The sequence below is a fragment of the Taudactylus pleione genome, unplaced genomic scaffold (assembly GCF_031769625.1).
Source record: "Taudactylus pleione unplaced genomic scaffold, aTauple2 ptg000205l, whole genome shotgun sequence".
Lineage (NCBI taxonomy): Eukaryota > Metazoa > Chordata > Amphibia > Anura > Myobatrachidae > Taudactylus > Taudactylus pleione.
Genome location: NW_028284607.1, coordinates 3,515,619 through 3,535,421, shown reverse-complemented (window position 1 = coordinate 3,535,421; position 19,803 = coordinate 3,515,619). Strand labels below are relative to the sequence as shown.

General features: G+C 42.8%; 1 protein-coding gene across 1 annotated transcript in view; it reads right to left on the bottom strand.

The window, feature by feature from the left end:
- Positions 1-860: 860 nt before the first annotated feature.
- Positions 861-19,803, bottom strand: part of MMP11 (matrix metallopeptidase 11) — a 59,677-nt gene continuing 40,734 nt past the window's right edge. The window contains 6 exon segments of the mRNA XM_088477954.1: positions 861-887; positions 889-999; positions 1,308-1,364; positions 1,497-1,549; positions 1,958-2,218; positions 17,950-18,154. Of these exon segments, the coding sequence (XP_088334080.1) occupies positions 861-887; positions 889-999; positions 1,308-1,364; positions 1,497-1,549; positions 1,958-2,218; positions 17,950-18,154 (714 nt within the window).

Genomic DNA, 19,803 nt, shown 5'->3' with positions numbered 1-19,803 from the left:
GAGTATCCATCTGTCTGATTGTTGACAACTATAGTAGAAGCATGCAGTGTATTTGAAGCAATATTCTTCTAAATAATTGTAGCCTGACTGCTTCTAGCATTATACACCTGGATCTACACTTAGCCAGCCAAAATGATTTTGACCTGACATTGCACTTGTAAAGGATGTGCACATGAGCTAAACAAAATCAGCTGGGAAGTATACTGCTTTACACGTAAACACACCCAGGCGATGATTCTGTTGTCAGGTGTGAGCGGTCAGTGTCTGACTGCACTGTCTTTAGCTCTCTGTCACCTGAACAGCTAAACTGCACAATGAGCCACTATATTTGTAGCCATATTGGTCACCAATCCAGTGGTTCCGGGATTGAGACAAACAACCAGTGGCCAACATTAGGCAGAGGATATCATTATATCATTGATTTACTTCAATGTACAAGCTGAGATATGGAATAACCATTGGTAAAATACAGTATCACACCATGGCTTTATACTGATATGAAATTCATCTGGCAGTTTTAGTTTACATCACATAATATAACAATACAATTAGTAAAAATGCAATTAGTGAGGATCACATGGTAACAGCTGCTGTTTCCAGACAGTAAAACATATTAGCAATCCCGTTCCACAAACTCACAAAGTCAGTGTCCAGCACTGACAGAGGCATTGTATCGATACAGACGTTAAATAAAATAAAAAGATCCTTTTGTTGTAAATTGTATTATCATTTTCATTGTTAGCAAGGTCGAATGTTTTTCTCTTTTTATAGCAATGAATGGCTGAATGTATGCTTCATGGTCATGCTGTTCAGAGCTCTGTTAGATTTGTCCACTGACTCATGAAGCGCTCCATAATGCTCTAACAGTGTCTTATTAGTTCAGTGACCACTAGATGTTGCCAGCATCATGGACACAGTGTAAAACAGACTTCTGGAAAATGCAGTGGGCTGTATGCCACAAGACTGAATGCACTCTTGTTCTCTTCTCTTGTTGGAAGGCTGAAATCACAAGATGATGTACAGGTTCACATGAACCATTCACTGCTTCCCAGCAAAAAGTAACCACATTTATACCCTCAACTTGACCAAACCTCCAAATGCTTAACTCACAGACACGTCATGTTACAGTAGGTGTTTTGCCTTCTGCCATGTCAATGCCTTGCAGTAAGGTTGCTTAATAAACTGGGTGTATGAAGTGACACTGCGAGAACGTTGTTACTATCCGAAAAGTATCGTCGGGCTAAAATCTAATGGAAAAATTCTCCTTTTTGCAGTGTAGTATGAAACCTGGGATGTCGGGGAGTTACCTCAAGGCTCTGCCAGAATGCGTGGACATAGAGGTAAGGGAGTGTTGCTTGGGAAGTCTGTTGGTGAAAACATAAAATTTTTCAGACGTTTGCCCAACTTTATTGTAATGAGTTGACAGATGAAGACATCTCTGGGCAGTTGAAGAAATCCCGACTGACGAGACGTGGATAACCCTCTAGTACTCGCACCTGTACTGGATCAAACTTCCAGTAGTATCGTCCCCGCAAAAAGTAAGCAAAACCTACAGAGAGCAAAAGTCAAACATTTATATAAAAGTAATACCTCTGAAACATTTCAAACATGATATATGATAATATTACATTAGTATTGAAGGTAAATATGATAATCATGGAAACTAATTATCAATATTGTTGATATGGGACTGTTTGTAACTCATTAAAAAAAAAAATTATGTATAGTATCTGTATCCTTGTTTACAGTTGCTAGGAGATAAAGAGAAATCATTCAAATATTATAAACAAATTGGTGACGTTTGTAATACTAGGAATACATTTTGATGGATTGTAAAACTCATAGTGAAAAATGTTACTTGTGCAATGGCATCAGTAGAATATTCATCTGACCTCTTGAGAAATTCTATTAAGAGCCATTATTATTACCATAGTAACAATAGGTTAGGTAGTCTTACCCTGCTCATCCTGGAAGGCAGCATTGATGCCTGTAGGCACCCCTCTCCAGTCGCCCATACTGCGTGAGTGTCCACTATCTACTCGACGCGCTTCGGTGTTGAGACGCCAATATTCTGCTCCTCTAAATAAGTAAGTTTTTTTGTTCTTATCAGTGCCCCACAAAAAGGTAGCATCAATATTTGGCACAGACAATCCAAGGTCTGAGATCTGGAAAGGACCTGTGGCTTGTAGCTTTCCATCAAAAACCCAATACTGCGAGCCTAGGAGACAATATACAGGAATATTACAATATTGTCATACTGTCAAAAACAAAGCTGCATGTACTGCTTTTATATATTTTCGCATTTACAGCCATTTATATGTATATATATATATATATTAGGGGTGTGCACCGGCCACTTTTCGTGTTTTGTGTTTTGGTTTTGGATCTGGATCTTTCTTCGTGTTTTGGATCTGGATTGGTTTTGCCAAAACCACCCTTCCGTGTTTTGGGTTCTGGGTTTTGTGTTTTGGATCTGTATTTTATTGAAAAAAAGCATAAAAACAGCTAAAATCACAGAATTTGTAGGTTTTTCTGCTCCTATGCTATTATTAACCTCAATAACCTTAATTTCCACTCATTTCCAGTCTATTCTGAACACCTCACACCTCACAATAGTGTTTTTATGTCCAAAAGGTTGCACCGAGGTAGCTGGATGACTATGCTAAGCGACACGAGTGGGCGGCACAAACGCGTGACCCATCTAGGCGTGAAACTGCAGTGGCAGACAGGATGGCAGTTTGAAAAACTAGGCCCCAAACTGTACATAATGCAAAGAAAAAAAAGAGGTGCAAGATGGAATTATCCTTGGGCCCTCCCACCCACCCTTATGTTGTATAAACAGGACATGCACACTTTAACAAACCAATCATTTCAGCGCCAGGGTCTGCCACACAACTGTGGCTGAAATGATTGGTTCGTTTGGGCCCCCACAAAACAAGCTGGCAATTAATCTGTCCCTGCACAAACTGGCTCTACGGAGGCAAGATGTCATCCTCATCCTCCTCATCCACCGATTCCTCACCCTCTTCAGTGTGTACATCCTCATCCTCACAGAGTATTAATTCGTCCCTGCTGGAACCACAGGTCCCTCTGTACGTTCTGGAGGCTGGTCTCCCTGGAAGAGTTGATAATTTATTTTATGAACATCATCTTCTCCACATTTTGTGGAAGCAACCTCCTACGCCTTTCGCTGACAAGGTTCCCGGCTGCACTAAACACTCTTTCGGAGTACACACTGGAGGGGCAACTCAGGTAAAATAGAGCCAGTTTGTACAGGGACCTCCAAATTGCTTCTTTTTCCTGCCAGTACAGGTACGGACTGTCTGACATGCCTACTTGGATGCTGTCACCGATGTAATCCTTTAACAGACAGACGCACACTTGTCGCTGCTGCTTTGAGGATGCAAGTGCGGCTACAGCCCACACAATTCACAAAGACAGAAAAAAAAAAAGAATATTTTTATTGTTTGTGGAGCGCACTTTGAGGGTTACACCACCCTTTAACAGACAGACGCACGCTTGTCGCTGCTGCTTTGAGGATGCAAGTGCGGCTACAGCCCACACAATTCACAAAGACAGAAAAAAGAAGAAGAATATTTTTATTGTTTGTGTAGCACACTTTGAGGTGTCACCACCCTTTAACAGACAGACGCACGCTTGTCGCTGCTGCTTTAAGGATGCAGGTGCGGCTACAGCCCACACATTTCACAAAGACCGAAAAAAAAAGAATAATATTTTAATTGTTTGTGTAGCACACTTTGAGGGTGTCACCACCCTTTAACAGACAGACGCACGCTTGTCGCTGCTGCTTTAAGGATGCAGGTGCGGCTACAGCCCACACAATTCACAAAGACAGAAAAAAGAAGAATATTTTTATTGTTTGTGTAGCACACTTTGAGGGTGTCACCACCCTTTAACAGACAGACGCACGCTTGTCGCTGCTGCTTTAAGGATGCAGGTGCGGCTACAGCCCACACAATTCACAAAGACAGAAAAAAGAAGAATATTTTTATTGTTTGTGTAGCACACTTTGAGGGTGTCACCACCCTTTAACAGACAGACGCACGCTTGTCGCTGCTGCTTTGAGGATGCAAATGCGGCTACATCGCACACAAGTCACAAACACATTAAAAAAAATGTTTTATTTTTTGGAGCACTTTGAGAGTTACAACACCCTTTAACAGACAGACGCATGCTTGTCGCTGCTGCTTTGAGGATGCAAGTGCGGCTACAGCCCACACAATTCACAAAGACAGAAAAAAAAAGAACAATATTTTAATTGTTTGTGTAGCACACTTTGTGGGTGTCACCACCCTTTAACAGACAGACGCACGCTTGTCGCTGCTGCTTTAAGGATGCAGGTGCGGCTACAGCCCACACATTTCACAAAGACCAAAAAAAAAAGAATCATATTTTAATTGTTTGTGTAGCACACTTTGAGGGTGTCACCACCCTTTAACAGACAGACGCACGCTTGTCGCTGCTGCTTTAAGGATGCAGGTGCGGCTACAGCCCACACAATTCACAAAGACAGAAAAAAGAAGAATATTTTTATTGTTTGTGTAGCACACTTTGAGGGTGTCACCACCCTTTAACAGACAGATGCACGCTTGTCGCTGCTGCTTTAAGGATGCAGGTGCGGCTACAGCCCACACAATTCACAAAGACAGAAAAAAGAAGAATATTTTTATTGTTTGTGTAGCACACTTTGAGGGTGTCACCACCCTTTAACAGACAGACGCACGCTTGTCGCTGCTGCTTTGAGGATGCAAGTGCGGCTACATCGCACACAAGTCACAAACACATTAAAAAAATCATTTTTTACTTTTTGGAGCACTTTGAGAGTTACACCACCCTTTAACAGACAGACGCACGCTTGTCGCTGCTGCTTTAAGGATGCAGGTGCGGCTACAGCCCACACATTTCACAAAGACCAAAAAAAAAAGAACAATATTTTAATTGTTTGTGTAGCACACTTTGAGGGTGTCACCACCCTTTAACAGACAGACGCACGCTTGTCGCTGCTGCTTTAAGGATGCAGGTGCGGCTACAGCCCACACAATTCACAAAGACAGAAAAAAGAAGAAGAATACTTTTATTGTTTGTGTAGCACACTTTGAGGGTGTCTCCACCCTTTAACAGACAGACGCACGCTTGTTGCTGCTGCTTTGAGGATGCAAGTGCGGCTACATCGCACACAAGTCACAAACATTAAATTTTTTTTTTTTTTTTGGAGCACTTTGAGAGTTACAACACCCTTTAACAGACAGACGCATGCTTGTTGCTGCTGCTTTGAGGATGCAAGTGCGGCTACAGCCCACACAATTCACAAAGACAGAAAAAAAAAGAACAATATTTTAATTGTTTGTGTAGCACACTTTGAGGGTGTCACCACCCTTTAACAGACAGACGCACGCTTGTCGCTGCTGCTTTAAGGATGCAGGTGCGGCTACAGCCCACACATTTCACAAAGACAGAAAAAAAAAGAACAATATTTTAATTGTTTGTGTAGCACACTTTGAGGGTGTCACCACCCTTTAACAGACAGACGCACGCTTGTCGCTGCTGCTTTGAGGATGCAGGTGGAATCTAGACGGGATTTGGAACCGAGGACACACTACCTCCATCAATTGTCTAAATCCCACTGCACTAATGGCGGATACCGGACGCACGTCTAACACCAACATAGCAGTCAAGGCCTCAGTTATACGTTTTGCTTCAGGATGACTGCTGTCGTACTTCATCCTCATCGCTAGGGACTGTTGGAGGGTCAATTGTTTAGTAAAAGTAGTGATGTTCCTACTTCCTCTCTGGGATGATGAACAACTCCCAGCAGCAGCAACAGCACTAGGAGGAAGTGGTTCTTGATCTTTCCCTATTTTATTTTTATCGGAGAAAGTTTGGTCCTCCATTTATGTTATATTGATATATACGTGCGGCTAAAGCGCACACAAACACAGAAAATATTTTTTTATTTTTGCTGGAGAGTAGTGCACTTTGTGGGTTACACCACCCTTTAAGAAATGAGCCAGCCGGCTCTTTACTTATGGGACACAGGCGCACGCTTGGCGCTGCTCCTTTGTTGATGCACGTGCAGCCACAGTGCACACAAGTGACAAACACAGAAAATATATATTTTTTGGTTTGGAGTGTACTTTGGGGGTTACAGAACCCTTTAACGGTCAAGCCAGCCGGCCCTTTACTTATGACACAGGCGCACGCTTGGCACTACTTTGTTGATGCACGTGCGGCTACTGCGCACACAATTCACAAACACAGAAAATAATTTTTTTTTTGGTTTGGACTGGAGTGTATTTTCGGGGGTTACAGCACCCTTTAACGGTCAAGCCAGCCGGCCCTTTACTTATGACACAGGCGCACGCTTGGCACTACTTTGTTGATGCACGTGCGGCTACTGCGCACACAATTCACAAACACAGAAAATAATTTTTTTTTTGGTTTGGACTGGAGTGTACTTTCGGGGGTTACAGCACCCTTTAACGGTCAAGCCAGCCGGCCCTTTACTTATGACACAGGCGCACGCTTGGCACTACTTTGTTGATGCACGTGCGGCTACTGCGCACACAATTCACAAACACAGAAAATAATTTTTTTTTGGTTTGGACTGGAGTGTACTTTCGGGGGTTACAGCACCCTTTAACGGTCAAGCCAGCCGGCCCTTTACTTATGACACAGGCGCACGCTTGGCACTACTTTGTTGATGCACGTGCGGCTACTGCGCACACAATTCACAAACACAGAAAATAATTTTTTTTTTGGTTTGGACTGGAGTGTACTTTCGGGGGTTACAGCACCCTTTAACGGTCAAGCCAGCCGGCCCTTTACTTATGACACAGGCGCACGCTTGGCACTACTTTGTTGATGCACATGCGGCTACTGCGCACACAATTCACAAACACAGGAACATTTTTTTTTTTGTTTGGACTGGAGTGTACTTTCGGGGGTTACAGCACCCTTTAACGGTCAAGCCAGCCGGCCCTTTACTTATGACACAGGCGCACGCTTGGCACTACTTTGTTGATGCACGTGCGGCTACTGCGCACACAATTCACAAACACAGAAAATATATTATTTTTTTAGCACTTGGGGGGAGCACCCCTGGTGGACAGAGCACCCCCTGGACAACACTACAGCACCCCTTTAGGACTGGGACACTGCACAGGACTTTGGAGTGGACACAGCCCCTATGGAGAACTGACTGCACAACACAGTCCAGCCAGCCCCTATGGACTTTGAAGTAGTGGACACAGCCCCTATTAACAACAGCAGCACAGCACAACACAGCCAGCCCCTATGGACTTTGAAGTAGTGGACAACAGCAGCACTACACTACACTACACTACACTACACAGCCCTAACTCCCACCCTCCCTCTTCACTGTCCACAGCCGAGTGAGAAAATGGCGCCGACGCGGGTACCTTATATAGGATCCAAAACCCGCGAGACTCGGAAGGCGGGATGATGACGTTTTGCCTCGATTTCAGATCCGAGTCAGGCGGGAAAAGTCGAGCCTGACTCGGATCGGACTCGGATCGGGGGGGCTCGGGGGGGTTCGGATTTCAGAAATCCGAACCCGCTCACCCCTAATATATATATATATATATATATATATTATATATATATAAATATATATATATATATATATATACAGTCAGTGGCAGGCACTCCAGGAGATTGCATAAAGAAATCCAATAATAGAAAAACATGACCCGGACTACCGAGTAAGCTCAACGTTTCATGAAATACTCAATTTCATCATGGAACTGGAGTGCTAGCCTTTTCCTCAGTTGGAAACATTGAGGGTATTTTAATATATATATATATATATAGAGAGAGAGAGAGAGAGAGAGAATTTTCCAATATTCAATGGTTATGCGTACAAAAATATATAAAATTGGTACTTGCTAGTTTGCGCCTAAAGGCAACCAGAGGTTGTGCATCCACCCAGTGTTATCCTCACCAGGATGAACATTTATAAACAGTTAAATAGGATGACATATCCCCTACGCCTTAATTAACACTTAAACAGTAACACTTATCTTATTGCAAAAGAAAGAGCTTGATCTCTTTGGACTGGTGTTCTTCACAATAGATCTATTTTCGTTTCATGAGACATGTGAAGACATAAACATATAAGATCTAGTGCAACCAGCTCACATCCACTATGAATTTATAAAGCAGATATTGCATCAATGCAATGTAATTAGCAATGTAATAACAAATACATTCAATGAAATGAATGTTATAGCAAATACTGACACGATGTCTCTTATAATGATAAGCAATATGCATATGCCTTGATAAAGATCAGAGAACTGATTGAAACTAGGGGTGAGCGGGTTCGGATTTCTGAAATCCGAACCCCCCCGAGCCCCCCCGATCCGAGGCCGATCCGAGTCAGGCTCGACTTTTCCCGCCTGACTCGGATCTGAAATCGAGGCAAAACGTCATCATCCCGCCTTACGAGTCTTGCGGGTTTTGGATCCTATATAAGGTACCCGCGTCGGTGCCATTTTCTCACTCGGCTGTGGACAGTGAAGAGGGAGGGTGGGAGTTAGGGCTGGCTGGGCTGTGTAGTGAAGTGTAGTGCAGAGTAGTGTTGTGCTGTGCTGTGCTGCGCTGTGCTGCTGTTGTCCACTACTTCAAAGTCCATAGGGGCTGGCTGTGTTGTGCTGTGCTGCTGTTGTTAATAGGGGCTGTGTCCACTACTTCAAAGTCCATAGGGGCTGGCTGGATTGTGTTGTGCAGTCAGTTCTCCATAGGGGCTGTGTCCACTCCAAAGTCCTGTGCAGTGTCCCAGTCCTAAAGGGGTGCTGTAGTGTTGTCCAGGGGGTGCTCTGTCCATCAGGGGTGCTCCCCCCAAGTGCTAAAAAAATAATATTTTTTGTGTGTTTGTGAATTGTGTGCGCAGGAGCCGCACGTGCATCAACAAAGTAGTGCCAAGCGTGCGCCTGTGTCATAAGTAAAGGGCCAGCTGGCTTGACCGTTAAAGGGTTCTGTAACCCCCAAAGTACACTCCAGTCCAAACCAAAAAAAAAATTATTTTCTGTGTTTGTGAATTGTGTGCGCAGTAGCCGCACGTGCATCAACAAAGTAGTGCCAAGCGTGCGCCTGTGTCATAAGTAAAGGGCCAGCTGGCTTGACCGTTAAAGGGTGCTGTAACCCCCAAAGTACACTCCAAACCAAAAAAAAAATATTTTCTGTGTTTGTGAATTGTGTGTGCAGTAGCCGCACGTGCATCAACAAAGTAGTGCCAAGCGTGCGCCTGTGTCATAAGTAAAGGGCCGGCTGGCTTGACCGTTAAAGGGTGCTGTAACCCCCAAAGTACACTCCAGTCCAAACCAACAAAAAAAAATATTTTCTGTGTTTGTGAATTGTGTGCGCAGTAGCCGCACGTGCATCAACAAAGTAGTGCCAAGCGTGCGCCTGTGTCATAAGTAAAGGGCTGGCTGGCTTGACCGTTAAAGGGTGCTGTAACCCCCAAAGTACACTCCAAACCAAAAAAATATATATTTTCCGTGTTTGTGCCTTGTGTGCACTGTGGCTGCACGTGCATCAACAAAGGAGCAGCGCCAAGCGTGCGCCTGTGTCCCATAAGTAAAGAGCCGGCTGGCTCATTTCTTAAAGGGTGGTGTAACCCACAAAGTGCACTACTCTCCAGCAAAAATAAAAAAATATTTTCTGTGTTTGTGTGCACTTTAGCCGCACGTATATATCAATATAACATAAATGGAGGACCAAACTTTCTCCGATAAAAATAAAATAGGGAAAGATCAAGAACCACTTCCTCCTAGTGCTATTGCTGCTGCTTGGAATTGTTCATCATCCCAGAGAGGAAGTAGGAACATCACTACTTTTACTAAACAATTGACCCTCCAACAGTCCCTAGCGATGAGGATGAAGTACGACAGCAGTCATCCTGAAGCAAAACATATAACTGAGGCCTTGACTGCTATGTCGGTGTTAGACGTGCGTCCGGTATCCGCCATTAGTGCAGTGGGATTTAGACAATTGATGGAGGTAGTGTGTCCCCGGTTCCAAATCCCGTCTAGATTCCACCTGCATCCTCAAAGCAGCAGCGACAAGCATGCGTCTGTCTGTTAAAGGGTGGTGACACCCTCAAAGTGTGATACACAAACAATTAAAATATTGTTCTTTTTTTTTCTGTCTTTGTGAAATGTGTGGGCTGTAGCCGCACCTGCATCCTTAAAGCAGCAGCGACAAGCGTGCGTCTGTCTGTTAAAGGGTGGTGACACCCTCAAAGTGTGCTACACAAACAATTAAAATATTGTTCTTTTTTTTTCTGTCTTTGTGAAATGTGTGGGCTGTAGCAGCACCTGCATCCTTAAAGCAGCAGCGACAAGCGTGCGTCTGTCTGTTAAAGGGTGGTGACACCCTCAAAGTGTGCTACACAAACAATTAAAATATTGTTCTTTTTTTTTCGGTCTTTGTGAAATGTGTGGGCTGTAGCAGCACCTGCATCCTTAAAGCAGCAGCGACAAGCGTGCATCTGTCTGTTAAAGGGTGGTGACACCCTCAAAGTGTGCTACACATACAATTAAAATATTGTTCTTTTTTTTTCTGTCTTTGTGAAATGTGTGGGCTGTAGCCGCACCTGCATCCTTAAAGCAGCAGCGACAAGCGTGCGTCTGTCTGTTAAAGGGTGGTGACACCCTCAAAGTGTGCTACACAAACAATTAAAATATTCTTCTTTTTTTTTCTGTCTTTGTGAATTGTGTGGGCTGTAGCCGCTCTTGCATCCTCAAAGCAGCAGCGACAAGCGTGCGTCTGTCTGTTAAAGGGTGGTGACACCCTCAAAGTGTGCTACACAAACAATTAAAATATTGTTCTTTTTTTTTCGGTCTTTGTGAATTGTGTGGGCTGTAGCCGCACCTGCATCCTTAAAGCAGCAGCGACAAGCGTGCGTCTGTCTGTTAAAGGGTGGTGACACCCTCAAAGTGTGCTACACAAACAATAAAAATATTCTTCTTCTTTTTTCTGTCTTTGTGAATTGTGTGGGCTGTAGCCGCACTTGCATCCTCAAAGCAGCAGCGACAAGCGTGCGTCTGTCTGTTAAAGGGTGGTGTAACCCTCAAAGTGCGCTCCACAAACAATAAAAATATTCTTTTTTTTTTTTCTGTCTTTGTGAATTGTGTGGGCTGTAGCCGCACTTGCATCCTCAAAGCAGCAGCAACAAGCGTGCGTCTGTCTGTTAAAGGATTACATCGGTGACAGCATCCAAGTAGGCATGTCAGACAGTCCGTACCTGTACTGGCAGGAAAAAGAAGCAATTTGGAGGTCCCTGTACAAACTGGCTCTATTTTACCTGAGTTGCCCCCCCTCCAGTGTGTACTCCGAAAGAGTGTTTAGTGCAGCCGGGAACCTTGTCAGCGAAAGGCGTAGGAGGTTGCTTCCACAAAATGTGGAGAAGATGATGTTCATAAAATGAATGATCAACTCTTCCAGGGAGACCAGCCTCCAGAACGTACAGAGGGACCAGTGGTTCCAGAGGGGACGAATTAATACTCTGTGAGGATGAGGATGTACACACTGAAGAGGGTGAGGAATCGGTGGATGAGGAGGATGAGGATGACATCTTGCCTCCGTAGAGCCAGTTTGTGCAGGGACAGATTAATTGCCAGCTTGTTTTGTGGGGGCCTAAATGAACCAATCATTTCAGCCACAGTTGTGTGGCAGACCCTGGCGCTGAAATGATTGGTTTGTTAAAGTGTGCATGTCCTGTTTATACAACATAAGGGTGGGTGGGAGGGCCCAAGGACAATTCCATCTTGCACCTCTTTTTTTTCTTTGCATTATGTACAGTTTGGGGCCTAGTTTTTCAAACTGCCATCCTGTCTGCCACTGCAGTTTCACGCCTAGATGGGTCACGTGTTTGTGCCGCCCACTCGTGTCGCTTAGCATAGTCATCCAGCTACCTCGGTGCAACCTTTTGGACATAAAAACACTATTGTGAGGTGTGAGGTGTTCATAATAGACTGGAAATGAGTGGAAATTAAGGTTATTGAGGTTAATAATAGCATAGGAGCAGAAAAACCTACAAATTCTGTGATTTTAGCTGTTTTTATGCTTTTTTAAAAAAAAATACAGATCCAAAACACAAAACCCAGAACCCAAAACATGGAAGGGTGGTTTTGGCAAAACCAATCCAGATCCAAAACACGAAGAAAGATCCAGATCCAAAACCAAAACACAAAACACAAAAAGTGGCCGGTGCACACCCCTAATTGAAACGCGTTGGCTAAGGAAGGGAGATTGGCAGTCTGACCAGACCAGGAGGAGGCGTTTTTCCATCTGGAACCAGGATCCCTTACAAGCATTGGAACATCTACTTGGTTTCTACATGCACTTGCTCTTCCTTATTCTGGTAGGAAAGCCACCCTCATCATTATTTATTTGGATGTACCAGCTGTAAAACATCTGATACTTTTAATACATGGATTGTGCGTCTTGGATTTTATCTTCATTAAATGTATCCAATTTTTTAACCTACTGTGATTATTGCTTATCATTATAAGAGACATCGTGTTAGTATTTGCTATAACATTCATTTCATTAAATGTATTTGTTATTACATTGCTAATTATATTGCATTGATGCAATATCTGCTTTATGAATTCATAGTAGATGTGAACTGGTAGCACTATTATATATTTATGTATTCACATGTCTCATGATCCGAAAATACATCTCTATATTATTGCAAACTACTATATTGTGAAGAATACCGGTCCAAAGAGATCAAGCTCTTTCTTCTGCAATGGTTTTGAGTGGTTGTAAATGAATAAACTTATTTATGCAATCAGCTGTGTAATGTCATGTGTGTGAAGATATGATTAGTATGTAATTTTAACATCTACAGAGTACATCCTAAACAATTTTTCTAAATTCAATAAAATATTTTTAAAACCAATTTAATTGCATTAAAAGCAAAATGTATTAAAACATTTTCACATAGTACAGAATTAACATCACCCTTGTAAGGTACAGATTTTACTGTTGTTAGTTCCTCATTGGGGTAAGGTTCTGATGTCGACCAGTTCGAAACACTGTAAGTGACAAATGGGGTATCACCCAACATGTTTCGTAAATCGTGACTTCTTCATGGGTGCTTGGATTCAGTGGTTCAGGCCTCTCAAAAAAGGTGTATAATATATTCTTTAAAGGTAGAGGTTCCTCTTTAATCCTCAAGTGACAATTCTGGTTTAATATGTGAAACTTTTTAAAGGTCATCGTCCAATAAGGATTAACTGTTAAGCTTTAGACTGATTTTTGTAAGTGAAGCCTTTGAAACTGAGCAGTTCTCAAAGGGGGCTAATTTGATAAACCTTAACTTTCTCTCTTTGGGACCTATTCATCATTGAAGGCTGTATGGCCTCCAATGATGAAGTATTGAACTTGCTGCGAGGGATATTTAAGTATCCAGCTCGCAGAGGGGGAACATGACACCTGACCAATTCATCATTGCTCCGGTGAGGGGACAGTTGCTCCGAAAAGCAGTTGTCCCCGTGGTTACTTACCTGCTCCCCGATGTCCCGGCTACTCACGTGTGACCTCGGGTCACGCATGCAAAAGCCGCCAGGGAGGTAGTGAAGAGGGGCCGGAGGGATCCGCTTGGATCCCTCTTCGCATGCCCGGAACTTCTTCCCATAGGAAGGAGCTGGGATCCGAGAACAAGCGCCATCTGAAGATGACGCTTGTCCTCGGAAGCAAACTCCGAAAATGTAAATTTTTTTTTAATTTGCTGAAAATCAGGGGGTCCTATCGGACCCCTGATGATGACTAACCGGGTAACCTAAATATGCGGAAACTACCATTTCCGCATGGTTACCGGGCCTATATGATAAATAGGCCCCTTTGTCTGACCAGAAATCTCCTTCCTTGCAGCTCCGAAGCCTCAGTGGAAATCTAGTAAAGGCCCTCTGTTGTTCCTCTTTTTGGACTCAGGACCTGATTCAGACCCATTCACTAGGATGCGTTAACTCGCAGCCAGTGATTGTTTGCATTCTGCGCATGCGTATGCATTGCAGTGCCCCTGCGCGAACTAGTGCGAGATATCGTGAAGCGTTCGCTCGCTGCACATTGACAGCCCTGCAGAGTGAGTGACGGGAGAAGCAATTTGTGGGTGGTTACAGTTTCTGGCCACTATAAACGGGGGGGTGCCTGAGCGTCTCAATGCCGTTTCAGAGGTGTGCATAAATTATAGGCAGCGTCATAGTACACCTCACCTGGCTGGTTTTTACATGGAAGTGCTCGTAGTGCTTGCGGTAGGGTATGGTCAGCCACAAGCGCTGCGATTGCATCCGATGGTTGCATACAGTTTCTGGAGATGACGTCTGCAAGTGGGCATCTTTAGACTGGCTGGTGGGCATACACAAAGCGATCGCACGCCAAGACATAGTGGGCGTGCTAATGCCTTGCCATGCTGAATTTGCATACGCATCGGGCGAGCGAACGCATCTAACGAGTGGGTCTGAATTAGGTCCTCATTCATTATCAGGAGCGGACTCCAGTGTTTGGACTCAGTTCATCCCCCCCTTTTTGGACATTTACTTTGGACTTTATTTTATTGCAGCATCCTGCTCTATTTATCTAACTTTTTACTTTTGTTTTATTTTTATTTTTGTTTTACAATCTATATCTCCAATTGAGTACAGATTACCACACTGGACTCACTGGCATAGATTAACTACCCTCAGTGTCATATATGTCCATATGCTTAGTATCAATCAGTAAAGTATTGCCTTCATTCAATTATTCACGAGTTGTTCTCTATTTACTCCAACTACCACTATAGCCAGCACTCTTACCGACATCTGGCACACACCATCACTATTAGGGATATAGGCCCTCATTCAGAGCCGCTCGTTAGCGGCAGTACGCTCGTTCCGAGCGATGTTTGCACATCTGCGCATGCGTACGGTTTTTAGTACGCATGCGCGAACCAGTCAGTGCGGCCGAAAATCGTTGGTACGCAATAAAGCGAGTGCCTGCTATTTTGAGTGACAGAATGAGGCGTATGTGGGTGGTAACAGGGGAAGGTGCTTGAAAATGGGGAGTGGAGATCCGAACGCAGGCGTGCTTAAAGGTCAAAACGGGCGTTTTATGGGTGTGCATATTTAAAACAGCAGCGTCAGTGACCACGTCACTGGGTTATTTTATAGCCAGAACTGCTCGCAAATTTGTGGTAGCAAACACCAACCACAAGAATAGCGAGCAGTTCATACGCTGGTCGATGTACTCGATTAATCTAATAAATAGCGGACATGACGTAGGATGCGAGCGGCCAGGGGGCGTTTTTAACAAATAAACGAGCGTATGTTTTGCTCGCTCGTTCAGACTTAGAGGTGTGAACAGACTACAATGTGCGTACGGATCATTTGAATAGCCACCCCTTGTTTTTAAACGAACGACCACAAATAGCGAACGGCTCTGAATGAGGGCCATAGAGCGCATTTAACTGTTATACTAACTACTGTATTTCTATATATCTTAGAAGGTTAGACACCCTTCTATAAGTGCAGCCTACCCCGCACATCTAGCTCCAGTCCAGTGCACAATATTCCCCCCCCCCCCCCTTCTATTCTAGAAATATAGAGGTCAACTATGAGTGTCCACCAACAGTATATTGTCAAAATGGAGGCATGTATTAAAAATGTTCTTTTTAATTTGGTTTAATTCATGTACAGTACATCTGGATAATATCAACAGAATACAATCGTTCAGTTTATTTAAAAAAAATATATATATATATATTGTGACTGTCTTTCCCTCTGCACCTTGAGCACCCTGTGTCTGCTACCTGACTGTCAGTGCCCGTATCTTGTGCTACTACATATGAAATATTGTGCCCTGAGGTTTGCTGCTTCATGGGGCAGTTAAGTGCAGGGAGTTAGTTGTAGCTGGAGTTGAAAGATGCTTCAATATCTGCAGCGCCTCAGGGCTAATATAACACACTGAGGCTCCAGTGTGCAGACACAAAGCACAGAGCTAAGAATGCACGTAGATCCACAGACCTGCCCTAGCTTGTATCCTCATACTAATATCCACAGAAAGAACTAATCACAAAGGCTAAAATCACCTCTGTTTATATAGTAATGTCTCCATCTGCTCTTAGCTTCTAAAATCTAGAAGTCCTCAATAGTGCCACTGTTTGTCACATGAAAAGATACTGAGGTTGAATGCATTTGTGTCCAAAATATACTTGCATACCCTCTTGGAACATTTGGGAGACTCCCAGAATAATGGATGCCCTCCTGTGCATGGAAAGTGTACAGACTGATTGAAGCCCAGGACTGTGTATGTGTGAGTCAGATGACAGGTTTGATATTGTCACAGAGTGAAGGAGCTCCAATACAGGCCATCTGTCACAGACAATCACAGAGATCTCTCTGATGGCTTCCTTCCCTCTATATATGCAGTGAGTGTATTAGCATATCTTTATTAATCAGCTAAGTCTCACATAATGCTCAAGCAGCAAGGGGAACTATACCCCTATGAAATGGAAAAGTTTATACCCTGTTCTACAATTGTTCAGTAGAACACATCTGTATATCTGTCTGCACCAATAAGTAAAATAATCATAAAAAGTCAATCAGAAACAGTAAATCAATACATTTGTCAGCATATGATAAAAAATAATTCTAATTAAACATAAAAATCTATTATGTTGGGCAGTAATAGGTATTTCACACCCACTCTTCTATAATTAACTCAAAATTAAATTAAAATTAGTTGATCTAACTGAAAGTATTTTTCAAAAGTAGTTAATTTTGGTTCAAATATGCAATTAGTATATTTGCAAAGTTGGACAAAATCACATCATATGTCCAGCTCTGTACCAGTAGTATATGTGACAGGTTCAGTTACTTAGATCCAGATACACTTAAGCTGGCCACACATTAGACCAACTTTCATCCAACCATCCAACTAGTTGTCTGGTTGGAATGAAAATCTGGTAACATATGGGAGTAACTGATTATCAATTTTTTGTTCCTAAATGCAAGAAAACAGATGAAAATGGTCGTTCAGACAAGTTTGAACAAATTGTTTAGATCAAACATTTAACAAACAACAGTTTTTGGCCATTTTCCGGCGTTTGGGAGCAAATTGCTGATCATCAGTTACTCCCATATGTTACCAGATTTTCATTCCAACCAATCAACTAGTTGGCTGGTTGGACAGATAATCTTTAGATGTGTGGCCAGCTTTACACCCAACCAAATCCTAAACACAGGAAACATTTTCACATTTCCATAGTACATAATAATTTTTCTGAATGCATATTACATAATATACACTTGCTATTAGGTTTGACTAACATAACAACCTCTCTAATACAGAAGGTATAATAAAATAAAAACTATTTAACCTAAAATACCCCCATATAATCACATAATATATGCATGAGCAATGATTAAATCCAGGTGCGTCGGAACGATTTTATTTATGGGGGGGCAATATATAGTTAATTTTTTGCGCCCCCCCCCCCCAAAGTCACCGCTTTGGGGGTTGGCGAGCCGCCAACTTGCCACCACCATTACTACACCATTGATTAAATCACTATCACTTTCAGAAGTCAATCCAGAGCCAGCCATCAAGAAGTGGCTGGCTAGTGCTAGTAATGTCACCATCATCAGTGTTTATTACCACCAGCCTTCAGGCACCTGCAAGTAATACAGCTACTGACAGGTGTATCAGCGTCTCCTGTGGATGTGCCCCAATTGATTTATAATAAATAATTTTTTCAAAGACACTTCATCGTTTAACAATCATTCTAAAGTCAACTTGGCAGTGCTTATGATTGCCATTATTCTAGGTGTATAATAGCTGGAGAGCTGAGTTCTGTAGATGTGAGTAAGATTGTCGACTGACATCTAAATTCTTAGGACAGTTCCCTATTGTATTTACCATGGAAGAACCAGATATTCCCAACAGAATCTTCCAAAGCAGCATCCACAGAGTCTGGTATCCCTTTCCAGTGCCGTGATGCCAAGGCTGGATAGCCACTCTGTAGTTTTCCTCCTCTCAGACGCCAGACATAACCTAATCTGAAGAAGAACAGCTCCCCACGGATTGTGGATACTGCATCAAAATCTGTGGAACAGGCGTCTGGCTGCAGAAACCAAAAAACAACAATTGTTAAAGTCATCAGGGACAGCAATTCATATTTTAAAAAGGTGTGGTATGAAAGATCAACAGTAAAAAGGTCGATATTCAGAAGGTTAACACCAAAAGGTCGACTGGTTCTGAATGTCGACAGTCAATAGTCGAGATGGTAATTAGGTTGACCATCATTCTGTAAGTATGTATTTAGGTCGACAGAGTTAAATGGTCGACATTTAACATGTGGAGTGCAAGACAAAACATGAAATGTAGATGGATGGGATTTGCCGTTTTGAAATGGTAAATTGCCTTCATAGCGCTTAATTGAATCTTCCCCCTAGGAGGGAATCCAATTCATTGGCATTGACAGAGTGTGCCATTTCTGAAGGGCACATCACGTCCACTATAGAGGTGCACAGGGAAACTTGCAATGTCAGTACTACCATAAGTGCTGATATGTGCACAGCTAGGCATACAGCACATGGCATGAAATTTAATTCCCCATATACTGTAAATGTATTTTTGAAGCATATAACTGTATATAAAAGTAAGGGAGATTGTTTGTCCATGGAAATACGATGTATAGTCAGTACCACGGGTACCTGACTATAAAGATAAGACTGTCGTGCAATGCACACATACAGCTAATAGAAGAGTGGGGAGAGATTAGATCAGTCTTTCTTAGGGGTCAATCCAATTAGGTGCAAGTTCGCATCATGAAACTCATAAACATTGCACGAATGCGCGCACCCGAGAAATGTGAGATCCAATTAGAAATGCCAATTTGTGCTACACGCAGTGAGGTTTTGCAACTTTTCCAAAAACAGTGAACTCAGAGAAGTGCATGAAAAAGTGGGGAATCATCCTGGACCCCCAAAAAGTGACAACTGAGATAGCCAGACCAAATAGAAGGCTGTTAGTGGCCATAAGGAAAGTAGTGGAGGTTCTTAAAAGGTGTCAAATGACTGATTTTTGCACTTTTTATTAACGGTTGAACAATTATAGCAAGCATGTGTTTTTCTGCAAATTAAAATCTTTCCAGCATCGTGGGGTACAGAAATATGTCTGTATAGTAATTTTTAAAAAATATTTTATACTAGTTTGTAAAAAGTTGGAATAAACACTTTTACCTCTCATTTGCAAGTTCTAAAATGCATCTCCCATCAGTACACCTCCAATTCCCTTTCCCACATCATTTACAGCTCTACATCCCTGTCTCAAATCATTTATCCCTCCACATACATATCCCATATAATTTACACCTCCACTTACGTATTCCAAATCATTTACACCTCCACATACCTGTCCCCACATCATTTACACCTCCACATACCTGTCCCCACATCATTTACACCTCCACATACCTGTCCCCACATCATTTACACTTCCACATACCTGTCCCACATCATTTACACCTCCACATACCTGTCCCACATCATTTACACCTCCACATCCCTGTCCCCACATCATTTACACCTCCACATACCTGTCCCACATCATTTACACCTCCACATACCTGTCCCACATCATTTACACCTCCACATACCTGTCCCACACCATTTACACCTCCACATACCTATCCCACATAATTTACACCTCCACATCCCTGTCCCACGTCATTTACACCTCCACATATCTGTCCCACATCATTTACACCTC